This window comes from Tachyglossus aculeatus, chromosome 4, assembly GCF_015852505.1.
Source record: "Tachyglossus aculeatus isolate mTacAcu1 chromosome 4, mTacAcu1.pri, whole genome shotgun sequence".
NCBI classification, from domain to species: Eukaryota; Metazoa; Chordata; class Mammalia; order Monotremata; family Tachyglossidae; genus Tachyglossus; species Tachyglossus aculeatus.
Window position 1 is genome coordinate 53,584,051 of NC_052069.1, and position 15,031 is coordinate 53,599,081.

Sequence of the window (15,031 nt, forward strand, 5' to 3'; positions counted from 1 at the left end):
AGAACACTGAGCTAAGGGCTTCAGAGAGTAGGAATATTTTATCCTTTCAAGGCCCTACTGAGAGCTCACCTCCTCCAGGAGGCCTTCCCAGACTGAGCCCCCTCCTTCCTCTCCCCCTCATCCCCCTCTTCATCCCCCATCTTACCTCCTTCCCTTCCCCACAGCACCTATATATATGTACATATGTTTGTACATATTTATTACTCTATTTATTTATTTTACTTGTACATATCTATTCTATTTATTTTATTTTGTTCATATGTTTGGTTTTATTCTCTGTCTCCCCCTTCTAGACTGTGAGCCCACTGTTGGGTAGGGACTGTCTCTATATGTTGCCAACTTGTACTTCCCAAGTGCTTAGTACAGTGCTCTGCACACAGTAAGCACTCAATAAATACGATTGATTGATTGATTAATTGGCATAGAGGACATGAACCCTGCCCTCGAGTTTACAGTCTAACTGGGGCCACACTCAGAGAGGAAAAGGGAAAGTGGATATATAGATGAGTGAGTACTTAATAGGGCCTGTTAAAAAAAAGTTCTACAGGTGTTGGCGAGTATGTAAGTGCATGGTTGGTGAATAGTGCTGGGATGGTAGTTGACTGGGAATACAACCAAGGGAGAGGAGAAATTCCTCCAGAGGAGATGTGATTTTAGAAGGGCCTTGACTTTGGGGAGAGCTGAGGATCTGGCAAACGTGAAGCGAGTAGGAGTTCTTGGCAGGGCAAGATTGCAAACTATGTGATGGTAATGGGGAGCAGTGTGCAAAGAGCCCAGGACTGGGTTCTAATCCCAGCTTTACCCACTTATCTGCTTGTGTGACCTTGGGCAAATCACTTCACTTCTCTGGGCTTCAGTTTCCACATCTGTAAAATGGGGATTAAGACTGTGAGCCCCATGTGTGACCAACCCTATTATCTTGTATCTACCCCAGTGCTTAGTATAGTGTCTGGCACATAGTAAGCATTTAACAAATGCCATTTAAAAGTGACTTGCCCAAGATCACACAGCAGACAACTGGTAGAGCTGGGATTAGAACTCTCTCCTCCCTCCCCCACCCAAGACAGTGAACCCCATTTGAGACAGGGACTGTGTCCAACATGATTATCTTGGATAAAAATAGTAATAATGATAGCATTTGTTAAGCGCTTACTATGTGCAAAGCACTGTTCAAAGCGCTGGGGAGGATACAAGGTGATCCGGTCACCCCACGTGGGGCTCACAGTCTTAATCCCCATTTTACAGGGAGATCTACTCCAGCCCTTAGTACTGTGCTCTGCACACAGTAAGCGCTCAATACGATTGAATGAATAAATGAATACAATGCACAACACATAATAAATGCGTAATAAGTACTGTAATTACTAATGGGAGGGATGAAGAATGCAGGCTGGGGTATAATGGATTAATAATAATAATGGCATTTATTAAGCACTTACTAGAGAAGCAGCGTGGCACAGTGGAAAAAGCACGGACTTGGGAGTCAGAGGTCATGGGTTCAAATCCCGGCTCCGCCACTTGTCAGCTATGTGACTTTGGGCAAATCACTTAACTTCTCTGTGCCTCAGTTCCCTCATCTGTAAAATGGGGATTAAGACTGAGTCCCACATGGTACAACCTGATCACTTTGTAACCTCCCCAGTGCTTAGAACAGTGCTTTGCACATAGTAAGCGCTTAATAAATGCCATCATTATTATTATTATGTTCAAAGCACCATTCTAAGCATTGGGGAGGTTACAAGGTGATCAAGTTGCCCCACTGGGGACTCAGAGTCTTACTCCCCATTTTACAGATGAGGTAACTGAGGCACAGAGAAGTGAAGTGACGTGCCCAAAGTCACACAGCTGACAATTGGCGGAGCTGGAATTTGAGCCCATGACCTCTGACTCCAGAGCCCGGGCTCTTTCCACTGAGCCACGCTGAAGTGTGCATAAGTAGGGAGAGAGCTGACAGTGTCTTTAAAACCAGTTGTTAGGAATTTTAGTTCAATGTGGAAAGGAAGGGACATCTTTTGGCCGTTTTTGAGAAGTGGTAGCTGGCAGAATGTGATTTTAGAAAAACGATCTGGGCATCGAGTGTGGGCTGCAGAAGGAAGAAAGAGGAGGTAGGGAGACCTGTGAGAGGCTGATGGAATAGTCAAGTCAGGATATGGTATTCGCCTTGACCAACGTGGAGGGCACTTGGATATAGAGAAAGGGGAAGACCCTGGAAACATGCTCTCTGAAGTATTTGGGCCAGTGTGTGCTGTTCAGCAAGTGCTTAATAAATGCCTTTGACTTGACCGTATAGTCAGTTCTAGTTGTGAACTGTAATTCTCACACATCCTGAAGATTCAGGCTAAATAATAGGCTGCAGTTCTTCAAATGATGACAATGATGGTAGTTGTTAAGCACTTACTATGTGTCAAGCACTATTCTATGCACTGAGCACTGTTCTAAGCGCTATCCCAATCTAGAGAAGTGAGCACAGCACTGGGAGCCAGGAGAACTGGAACAAACTCCAGCTTGGCCATTGGCTTATCATGTGACTGTAGACGAATCGCTTAACTCCTTGGATCACAGTTTCCTCATCTGCAAGATGGGAATGAGAAGGCGGCTGTCCCTCTGTATTAGGCAGTGAGACAGGTACTGTACCTAATAATAATAATAATAATGATGACATTTATTAAGTGCTTACTATGTGCAAGGCACTGTTCTAAGCACTGGGGTAGATACAAGGTAATCAAGTTGTCCCACATGGGGTTCAGAGATTTAATCCCCATTTTACAGATGAGGGAACTGAGGCACAGAGAAATTAAGTGAGTTGCCTAAAGTCACACAGCTGACAAGTGGTGGAGATTTGAACCCATGACCTCTGACTCCTAAGCCCGGGCTCTTTTCACTGAGCCATGCTGCTTCTCTATCTCATCCATTTATCATGTATCCATCACATAGTAAGCACTTAACACCATAATTCTAAATAAATTTACTAATATATATGTGCACTTTTGCACAAAATAGGCTAGAGGCGTATTATCCCTCCTCTAACTTATTTTAATGTCTGTCTCCACCTCTCCACCTCTAGACTTTGTGGGCAAGGATCATGACTACCAACTCCATTGTACTGTAATTTCCTAAGTGCTTATATTGGTATTTTAAGGTTTGCCTCCCCTTTTAGACTGTAAGTGCCTTGTTGGCAGGGATCGTGTGTATTGTATTGTGCTGTCCTAAGCACTTCTCTACACCTGTAAGTACTGTATCAATTACATTGATTGATTGATATTCCCAAGTAATGTCTTGCTTTATTTCCCCTAGTTGCCCAACAAAACATTATTGGACATAGTTACAGTCTTCAAATGTACAGTAAGGTCTCTGTAATTTAAAACAAAAGTTGGAAGAGGAGCCCAACTGCAGCTTGAATCTTTTCTTCTTTTAACTGCAGGCTGTATTGTATTGTGGGTGTGTCTTCTACACCCCACCCCCTCCACCCCTCACCAAAGTACTTAGTCATATCCGTAATCGATTTTGATGTATGCGAATTTTAATATAAGATCATTAAGGTCAAGGAACATGGCCTAACAACTCTGTTGTATTGTACTCGTATTGTGTTGTACTATTGTAGAGAAGCAGTGTTGCTCAGTGGCAAGAGCCCAGGCTTGGGAGTCAGAGGTTATGGGTTCTAATCCCAGCTCTGCCACTTGTCAGCTGTATGACCTTGGGCAAGTCACTTCACTTCTGGACCTCAGTTCCCTCATCTGTAAAATGGGGATGAAGACTGTGAGCCCACGTGGGGCAACCTGATTACCTTGTACATCCCCCAGCGCTTAGAACAGTGCTTGGCACATAGTGCTTAACAAATGCCATCATTATTATTATTGTCCTTATTATTACTCTCCCAAGTGCTTAGTACAGTGCTCAACACCTAGTAAGCACTAAATAAATACCATTGATGGATTAGTCTTTTGGTGACTAAGCAGAAGCTTAGTTTGTTAATAATTAGGTGTATGTCTGTAAATCTGCCTAAAATGACCAAAGGTCCTAGTGCGTTCACTGGCCAATGCTCCCCAGTTGACTCTCATCTATTAGTTTGTTAATAATTAGGTGTATGTCTGTAAATCTGCCTAAAATGACCAAAGGTCCTAGTGTGTTCACTGGCCAATGCTCCCCAGTTGACTCTCATCTATCTCCATGCGTCTCTTGCCACTGGCTGCTTAAACGGTGTTTTGTTAACTTCCTTGTTGAGCTCAAAAATCAGCAATTCTTTGGCAGCAGTTAAAAGGAGCAAAGAGTAGTCCAAGTGATCAGAGCCTGGTTTAATGAGGCCTGAATAAATGACATTATTGTGGAAAGGGGACAGTGACTACATCATTTGAGAGTGACCAGAAGAAAGAGGAACAAGCTTACAATGCAGCGTGAGGGGTTTGGACTAGAAATCAGAAACAGCGTGGCCTTAATGGAAAGAGCACAGGCCTGGACATCAGAGGACTTGGTTTCTAATCCCAAATCTTCCAACTTGCCTGCTGTGTGACTTTAGGAAGTCGCTTAACTTCTGTGTACCTCAGTGTCCTCAACTGTGAAATAGGGATTCGGTGTCAATTCTACCTCATAGATTGTGAGCCCCTTGTGGAAGAAGGACTGTGTCCAACCTGATTAATTTGTATCTACCCCAACGTTTAAATGATGCTTGACACATAATGAGCGCTCAACCGATACCATAAAAAAGAGTGAAAATTTCCTGTTACTGAGTACTGTTATTCACCAGAATATTATTTAAGGAGGTAGAGAATCTCCTCTTCATGGGCTTTAAAGATAGCTAAGGTTCTCCCTTGCCTGGAATAGATCAATTTGATCCTTCCTGAAGGAGTGCGTATGGAAGTACAATCCCCTTCAGACTGTAAGCTCATTGTTGGGCAGGGAACATATCTACCAACCTTGCTATATTGTACTCTCCCAAGCGCTTTGTACAGTGTTCTGCGCACAGTAAGCACTCAATAAATACAATTGATTGAAATTCAATTTTAATAATAATAATAATAATGGTATTTGTTTAAGCACTTACTATGTGCCAAGCACCCTTCTAAGCTCTGGGGTAGATACTGGGTTAGGTAATCAGGTTGTCCCACATAGGGCTCACAGTCTCAATCCTCATTTTACAGGTGAGGTAACTGAGGCACAGAGAAGTTAAATGACTTGCCCAAGGATACACAGTAGACAAGTGGCAGAGCCGGGATTAGAACCCACGTCCTCTGACTCCCAAGTCTGTGCTCTTTCCACTGAGCCACGATTTTCTTATTTTCTCACCATGCGCTTTGGATAGCATGCAGCTGGGGAACTAGAGAAGGTTCATCCAATAACACGAGCTGCCCAGATACAGTGTGAGATTGAAGGCCTGGTTATAATAAGAATAATAATAATAATGATATTTGTTAAGAGCTTACCATGTGCCAGGCACTGTACCAAGTGCTGGGGTGGATACAAGCACATCAGGTTGGGCACAGTCCTTCTCCCACGAGGGGCTCACAGTCTCAATCACATGCAGTATTATTCCAAGCTTGCCTGCTATAGTTCAAGTTTTCCTTCTGCAGGAATGTAACTCCCCTGTTACTGGCGAGCTGGTGGTGCCTGACATCCTATCATCATTTATAGCCCTGAGATTAAAAATTTCAGGAGTCATAACTTCTCTTTAGTAGTGGATCCCTCAGGACAATTGCCCTGGGTGTTCTACCAACTGAGCGCTCTGAACTAGAGTATTGCTTGTACTGGCACTTCATCTGTTTGTATTTTGACTTCACAGAAATACTTTTATTTTACTTGGCAAAGCAGTATGTGCCTGGGGAACACTCTCAAGAGAAGAATGGGTTATGAAAGCAATCGGTTCAATGTAGTGCCTTCAAGCTCACTTTTAATGGAAAAGAGCAGAGCACTCAATGGTATTAAGTGTTTGTTGTGTGCAGAGCACTGTATTAAACACTTGGGAAAGTTCAATTCAATAGAGAAGCAGCATGGCCTAGTGGATAGAGCATGGGCTGGGAGTCATATGGACCTGGATTCTTATCCCAGCTCCGCTACTCGTCTGCTGTGGACCTTGGGCAAGTCACTTTACTTCTCTTTTCCTCAATTGTCTTGTCTTATGCCATCTCTGACCCATAGCGATGCCATGGAAGCATCTCTCTCAGAATGCCCCACCTCCATCTGTAATCATTCTAGTAGTGTATCCATAGAGTTTTCTTGGTAAAAATATGGAAGTGGTTTACCATTGCCTCCTTCCATGCAGTAAACTTGAGTCTCCCCCCTCGTCTCTCTCCTGTGCCTCCACTGCCCAGCATGGGTGAGTTTTGCCTTGTAGCAGATTGCCTTCCACTCACTAGACACCGGCCAAGCTAGGAATGAAATGGATATGCCTCTGCTTGACTCTTCCTCCTGTAGTCGAGACTGATAGAGTATTTATTTATTTTATTTTGTTAGTATGTTTGGTTTTGTTCTCTGTCTCCCCCTTTTAGACTGTGAGCCCACTGTTGGGTAGGAACTGTCTCTATATGTTGCCAATTTGTACTTCCCAAGCGCTTACTACAGTGCTCTGCACATAGTAAGCGCTCAATAAATACGATTGATGATGATGATGATGATGATAGAGTACTGGAAATTCTCCAGGTGTGACCCTGAGAGGGTGTTCCTCAGTTATCTCATCCGTAAAATGTGGATTAAGACTATGAGCCCCGTGTGGACAGGGACTTGGTCAAACTTGATTTGATTGTATCAACCCCAGTGCTTACTACAGTGCCTGGCAAACAGTAAGCACTTGACAAATACCACAATTATTATTATTATTACTATACTATTATTACTATTTTAAAAAACAAACAAAACTATTATTATTTTTAAAAAATATTTTAAAAATATTACTATTACTATACTATACTATTACTATTTTTTTTATTTTAAAGAGAGTTTGATAAACACAATCCCTGTCCACAAAGAGCTTATTAACTAGAGGGAATAGCTACTATGGGATCTGAAGTCAGAATTTTGAAATGGGGAATTTTTTACCTGTAAGATCTTTTTTTAAAAAAAAATGAACTAGATTTTAATTTTTTTAATGTTAGGGTGTAATGAAAAGAAGAGACCAAATACAAGCCGAATTGGATTCCAAAGTGGAAGCTTTAACCTCCAAAAAGACGGAAAAGGAATCGGTAAGTGCTAAATAGTTCTGATTCTTGTAAAAAACTAGAATGTGCTTTTATCATCTGCTGTGTGACCTTGGGCAAGTCACTTCACTGTGTCTCATTTCTCTCATCTACAAAATGGGGATTGAGACTGTGAGCCCCATGTGGGACAAGGACTGTGTCCAACTGATTTGCTTGTATCTACCCTAGCGCATAATACGGTGCCTGGCTCATAGTAAGCGCTTAACAAGTACAATTTAACAAGTACAACTATTATTATTATTATTATTATTATTATTATTATTATTATTATTATTATTATTATAAAGCAATGGTATTTGAGCACCTTCTGGGTTTAAGTGTTCATTATCAACATCTTGGTGAATGTAACTTCAGTAAACAGGAATATGGAATATATCCACATTCATCCACATATGGTAGAATCAACGTAATTATCCTATCCTGGGTGACAATTTGAAGAAAAACACCCAAAACGACATTTTAGCCTGTTCTTTTTTCCTTATCATCACCAATGGTATTTAATGTGTGCTTTCTAGGTGCAGAGTATTGTACTAAGCTCTTGGGAGACTACCGTACAATTGAGTTGGCATATATGACCTATGCCCACAATGAGCTTCCAGCATAGAGCGATTCTAGATCAATTAATCAATCACAGTTGCTGAATACTTATTATGTGCAGGACACTCTACTAAGTGCTTGAGAGAATACAGTACCAAGAATTAGCAGACACATTCCCTGCCCATACTAAACTTACAGTCTGGGGGGTAAGATAGAAATTAATATGGATGAATAAGTTATTTATAATATATCATTTAAAAATATGCACATAAGTGCTGTGGGGTTGTGGGCGGGGAGAATATCAAGTGTCCAAACCTCTCTTTGATGTAATATGTAATGAGAAACAGCGTGGCCTAAGTGGGAAGAGCATAGGCTTGGGAGTCAGAGGTTGTGGGTTCTAATTCTGGCTCTTCCATTTTTCTGCTGTGTGACTTTGGGTAAGTCATTAACTTCTCCGGGCCTCAGTTCCCTCATCAGTAAAATGGGGATTAAGACTGTTAACCTCACGTGAGACAGGGACTGTGTCCTGGAACCTGATTACCTTGTATCTACCCCAGTGCTTAGAACAGTGCTTGGCACTTAGTAAGTGCTTAACAAATACCATTATTATTATTATTATTATCAAATCCAACCTGATTATCTTGTGTATACCCCAATGCTTAGTACAGTGCCTGGCACATTTTAAGCACTTAAATACAATTTTTTAAAATGTTGAAACTTTCTCATTGACTAAAACAGTGCTCGGTTTTGCCATAATGAGTGTTTTAGAGATACTTTTTGGCTAGGTCATTGTCAAGGAATTAAGGCATGTTTATCCAGCAGTGCAAGCCTTTTTGGATCCAGCATATGCATGGTGTTGGAAGAAGCAATTTTTGTGTGGGGTCAGAATGTTTACATACTACAGTGGGACCATTTCCTTAATGAAGGGCTTGGCACAAACACAACCTCTCTGTATTATAGGAGAACTGGGTGTACTTTGATTTTTAGAGCACTTATTATTTTCCAAAGTGCTTTCATTTCATTCATCTCTTTTCGTCCCAAAGGCATCACTGTGAGTTTTTTTTTAAATAGCATTTATTAAGCACTTACTATGTGCAGAGCACTGTTCTAAGCACTGGGGAGGTTACAAGGTGATCGGGTTGTCCCACGGGGAGCTCACAGTCTTAATCCCCATTTTACAGATGAGGTAACTGAGGCACAGAGAAGTGAAGTGACTTGCCCAAAGTCACACGGCCGACAATTGGCAGAGCTGGGGTTTGAACCCATGACCTCTGACTCCAAAGCCCATGCTCTTTCCACTGAGCCACGCTGAGTTAGAAGCAAATATTATTATCTCCATTGTACAGATGAGAAAATTGAGGCCCAGAGAGGTTAATTGTATTTCCCAAGGCCACACAGTGAATGACAGAAGTGTAACCAAGTCCTGGGTTCCTCTAGACTGTAAATTTGTTATAGACTTGTTGTGGGCAAGGAATGTGTCAGTTGAATTGTTAGATTGTACTCTCTCAAGTGCTTAGTTCAGTGCTCTGCACACAGTAAGCACTTAATAAATAGAATTGACTGATTGTTCCCAGGCTGCCTGTGGTATTGGTTCACTTTTTCATAACTGAGCTTTTAGCAAACAATATGTACTGAATTTACTAGATCTACATGTGTCTGGGAAATTGTTTCACCATTTTTGTCACTGTGACAAGAGTTGGTGACGTGATACCTTTGTTCATCCCCCTCTCTCCACCCCACAGCATGTATAGTTTTTGGAAAAGATATGTTGAAAAACCCCATTTGACCCACCTGAGCTGAGGAAGAGCAGGTACCGTGTTAGAGTGCACAGATGCCTCTAGAATATGAGCCCGTTGTTGGGTAGGGACCATCTCTATATGTTGCCGATTTGTACTGTGTGCTCTGCACACAGTAAGCACTCAATAAATACGATTGAATGAATATATGTATTCATCTATAATATTATTTATTTATATTGACACCTGTTTACTTGTATTGATGTCTGTCTCCCCCCACATCTAGACTGTGAGCTTGTTGTGAGCAAGGATTGTCTCTCTTTATTGCTGTATTGTACTTTCCAAGCACTTAGCACAGTGCTCTGTACACAGTGAGCGCTCAGTAAATATGATTGAATGAATGAATGAATCCCTCCCCACAGGGAGTTTATCTCCAGGGGAAGAGAAACATTAAAATAAATTACCGAGAGAGGAAATAGAGTGTAAGGATTTAAGGATAAGTGCAGTGGGGCTGGGGTGAGGATCAAAGGTCTTAAGGGATATACAGCCAAGAGCAGAGTCGATACTGAAGGGAGGGGAGAAAGGATAAGAGAAATAAGAGCTTAGAAAGGAAAGGACTCTTTTTTTATAGGAGATATGATTTTAGTAGGGTTTTGAAGGTAGAGAAAGTGGTGGTCTGTCTTATATAAAGACAGAGGGAGTTCCAGGCCCAAGGTGGAATGTGAGATAATAATAATTATGGCATTTGTTAAGTGCATACTATGTGCAAAGCACTGTTCTAAGAGCTGTGGGGGGGGATACAAGGTGATCAGGTTGTCCCACGTGGGGCTCATAGTCTTAATCTCCATTTTACAGATGAGGTAAGTGAGGCACAGAGAAGTTAAGTGACTTGCCCAAAGCCACACAGCTGACAAGTGGTGGAGCAGGGATTAGAACCCATGAACTTTGGCTCCCAAGCCCGTGCTCTTTCCACCGAGCCATGCTGTTTCTAGATAGATGAGACTGAGGTACAGTGAGTAGGCTGGTGTTAGAGACACAGAGATCAGTGAAGTAAAATCAAAGAGTACTGACTGAGTGCCTTAAAACCATTTCCGTTTGAAACATGGTGGATTGAGGAACATTCCAGTCATAATGTTTGATCTGAAAAGTTAATCGGCCAAGATCCTAGGATCAGAATTATCACACTGAGGAAATTTGCCAGTGAAGCAGAGGTAACAGCCTGGGAGTAGGAGCCCTCTGCTTGATTTTCTGTAAACTGCCAAGGTAGCCATATAGTGCATATTTGGTTTAGGATTTGTTTCATCTTGTGCTCTCTCTGTCATCAATCAATCAATCAATCATATTTATTGAGCGCTTACTGCTTGCAGAGCACTGTAATGATCCCTCACAAAGTATCCCAATTAAACCTGGCTCATCTCCAGCCTTAAGTAATCAGGAAGGGCCATTTCGTTCTGTGGGCCATCCACCTTCAGAAATAGAGATACCCTGGAGAGGCCTGAGACAAACTGTATGTATGTCCCTGCCATTATCGTCATCGTTACCATCGATGGTATTTATTGAGCACTTACTATGTGCAGAGCACTGTAAGTGCTTGGGAGAGTTAGAACCCAACAGAGTTGGTAGACACGTTCCCTGCCCACAACAAGCTTACAGTCCAGAGGGGGAGACAGACATTAGTATAAAAAGAAATTTAGATATATAATTGAAAGATATGTACATAAGAGCTCTGGTGGGGTGAATGTCAAATGCCCAGAGGTCACCAACCCACATACATAGACAACAAAGAAGGAGAAGGAGCAGGGGAAATGAAGGATTAATTAGGCAAGGCCTCTTGGAGATATGACTTTAATAGGACTTTTAAAATGGGGAGAGTAGTGGCTTGGTATATATATATATATAGAGGAAGGGAATTCTAGGCCATTCATTCATTCATTCAATCGTATTTATTGAGTGCTTACTGTGTGCAGAGCACTGTACTAAGCGCTTGGGAAGTACAAGTTGGCAACATATAGAGATTGTCCCTACCCAACAACAGGCTCACAGTCTAGAAGGGGTAGACAGACAACAAAACAAAACATATGAACAAAACAAAATAGACTAGTAAATATGTACAAGTAAAATAGAGTAATAAAGCTGTAAAAACATACATACAGGTGTTGTGGGGAGCGGAAGGAGGTAGGGCGGAGGGATGGGGAGGAGGAGAGGAAAAATGGGGCTCAGTCTGGGAAGGCCTCCTGGAGGAGGTGAGCTCTCACGAGGGCTTTGAAGGGAGGAAGAGCGCTAGCTTGGCAGATGTGCGGAGGGAGGGCGTTCCAGGCCAGGGGGAGGACGTGGGTCGGGGGTTGATGGCGGGACAGGCGAGAACGAGGCACGGTGAGGACGTTAGTGGCAGAGGAGAGGAGGGTATGGGCTGGGCTGTAGAAGGAAAGAAGGGAGGTGAGGTAGGAGGGGGCGAGGTGATGGACAGCCTTGAAGCCGAGAGTGAGGAGTTTTTGCCTGATGCTTAGGTTGACTGGTAGCCACTGGAGATTTTTGAGGAGGGGAGTAACATGCCCAGAGCATTTCTGCACAAAGATGATCCGGGCAGCAGCGTGAAGTATAGACTGAAGTGGGGAGAGACAGGAGGATGGGAGATCAGAGAGGAGGCTGATGAAGTAATCCGGTTGGGATAGGATGAGAGATTGAACCAGCAGGGTAGCGCCTTGGATGGAGAGAAAAGGGTGGATCTTGGCGATGTTGCAGAGGTGAGACCGGCAGGTTTTGGTGACGGATTGAATGTGAGGGTGAACAAGAGAGCAGAGTCGAGGATGACACCAAGATTGTGGGCTTGTGAGACAGGAAGGGTGGTAGTGCCGTCTACACTGATGGGAAAGTCAGGGAGAGGGCAGGGTTTGGGAGGGAAGATAAGGAGTTCAGTCTTGGACATATTGAGTTTTAGATGGCAGGCAGACATCCAGATGGAGATGTCTTGAAGGCAGGAGGAGACACGAGCCTGAAGGGAGAGGGAGAGAGCAGGGGCAGAGATGTAGATTTGGGTGTCATCGGCGTAGAGATGATAGTTGAAGAGTAGACACAGGAAAGGTGTCAGCGGTGAAATAGATGAGGTCAGAGCACAGTTAGTAAGCTGGCACCTAAAGGAGCAAAGTGTGTGAGGTGGGCACTAGTAGAAGATTGGTGAGGTAAGAGGGCGTGAGCTGATTGAGTGCTTTGAAGCCAATGGTAAGGTGTTTCTGTCCTATGTGCAGGTGGATGAGCAACCATTGGAGATTCTTGAGGAGTGGGGAAACATGGTCTGAACAATTCTGTAGAAAACCGATCCGGGCAGCAGAACAAAGTTTGGACTGGAGTGGGGAGAGGAAGGAAGCAGTGAGGTCAGAGACAGAGGTGGATGTAGTTAGTAGTCAGGGCGGAATAGGCTAAGTGCTTGGATCAGTGTGGTAGCAGTTTGGGTGGATTTTAGAAATGTTGTAGAGATAGAACTGACAGCACTTGGTGTCAGACTGAATATGTGAAGCTGCATGGCCTAGTGGGTAGAACATGGGCCTAAGACTCAGAAGGTCATGGGTTCTAATCCCAGCCCTGTCACATGTCTGTTCTGTGACCTTGGACAAGTCACTTGACTTCCCTGTGCCTCGGTTGCCTCATCTGTAAAATAGTGATTAATTAATACCATTATTATTATTATTAATAGGGTTGTATGAGAGATGGGTCAAGTACAATGCCAGGGTTCATTCATTCATTCATTCAATCATATTTTTTAAGCGCTTACTGTGTGCAGAGCGCTGTACTAAGCGCTTGGGAAGTACAAGTCGGAAACATATTGAGACAGTCCCTACCCAACAGTGGGCTCACAGTCTAGGAGGGGGAGACAGAGAACAAAACAAAACACATTAACAAAATAAAATAAATAGAATAAATATGTACAAATAAAATAAATAAATAGAGTAATAAATACGTACAAACATATATACAGGTGCTGTGGGGAGGGGAAGGAGGTAGGCCGGGGGGTGGCAGGGAGGGGGAGAGGAAGGAGGGGGCTCAATCTGGGAAGGCCTCCTGGAGGAGGTGAGCTCTCAGTAGGGCTTTGAAGGGAGGAAGAGAGCTAGCTTGGCGGATGTGCAGAGGGAGGGCATTCCAGGCCAGGGGGATGACGTGGGCCAGGGGTCGATGGTGGGACAGGCGAGAACGAGGCATGGTGAGGAGATTAGCAGCAGGGGAGCGGAGGGTGCGGGCTGGGCTGTAAAAGGAGAGAAGGGAGGTGAGGTAGGAGGGGGCGAGGTGATGGAGAGCCTTGAAGCCGAACCTTGAAGGGTTATGGACTTGTGAAATAAGGAGAACAGTGGTGTTATCTACAGTGGTGGGAAAGATTCAGGAGGACAGGATTTGGGTGAGAAGAGAAGAATTCAGGCAGAAATGTCCAGATGGCAGGAGGAAATGCGAGATTGCAGAGTAAGAGAGCGATCAGGGCTGGCGATGCAGATTTAGCAATCCTCTGCATGTAGATGGTAATTGAAGTGAAGGGAGCAAATGAGTTCTCCAAAGGAGCGGATGTAGGTGGAGAATAGAAGAGGACCTGGAACTGAGTCTTGAGGGACCCCCATTGCCAGAGGGTTGGAAGCAGAGGAGGAGACTGAGAACAAGTGGCTAGAGAGAGAGAGGAGGGGAACCAAGAGAGGACAGTGTCAGTGAAACCAAGGTTGGATAAAGTTTCCAGAAGTGTGGTAGTCTATGGTGGTCTAGGAGATTAGGATAAAATAGAGGCAGTCAGATTTAGCAACTGTGGGTCTTTAGATTTAGGAAGAAGAAGGTCTTGATTACCTTAGAGAGGGCTGTTTCTGTGGAGTGAAGCAACAGAAGCCAGGCTGGAGGGGAATAAGGAGATAATTGTAGGGGAGGAAGTGGAAACAGGGAGTGTGAACAAGTATCAACCCTGGGGGGCTGGAAATCAATAAATAGATAGTATTTATTGAGGGCTTACTATGTGCAGAGCGCACTGTATGTAGCACTTAGAGTACAATTAGTAGATGTGATTCCTGTCTTCAAAGAATTTACAATTAAACCAGGAGATTCAGACACTAAAATAAACTACAGGTTGTTGGAAGCAACAGAGTTTAATGATGTGTACAGAAGTGCTATCTTATTCCCCCTAAATATATTACTTCTTGGGGTTAAGGCCAAGAGTTTGTACTCACCAGGGAGTTGAGGCCAGACCTGGCAGAATTATAAGGGGATCGAGCTCAAAAATATCACACATTACCATGTCTAGAAATCAACAGTCCCACAAATCATAAGGCAGGAAAAACAGACGAGTGGCTGGGTTTCTCTGTTGCTTTGTGTCTGTAAAGCTCAAAGCCTTCTTATATTCATAACTTCATTCATCTTCCCAATACCCCTGTGATGTAGGAAGCAGTCAGGTATTAATGTCCCTGTGTAATAAATGGAGATACCAAGGCAGAGAGAGATCAAATGACTCACCTAAGGCCCCTGATCGTCAGGGCAGCACCAGGGCTAGGACCCAAAGAACATTTTTTGTACTTCAGGAAAAGAGATGGAAATGTAAGCCAGAGATCAGTG

General features: G+C 43.4%; 1 protein-coding gene across 1 annotated transcript in view; it reads left to right on the forward strand.

Moving 5' to 3' along the window:
* Positions 1-15,031, forward strand: part of SNX7 (sorting nexin 7) — a 106,026-nt gene that overhangs the window by 54,201 nt on the left and 36,794 nt on the right. Inside the window, exon 7 of the mRNA XM_038745623.1 lies at positions 7,083-7,169. Within this exon, the coding sequence (XP_038601551.1) occupies positions 7,083-7,169 (87 nt within the window). The remainder of the gene's footprint in view (positions 1-7,082; positions 7,170-15,031) is intronic.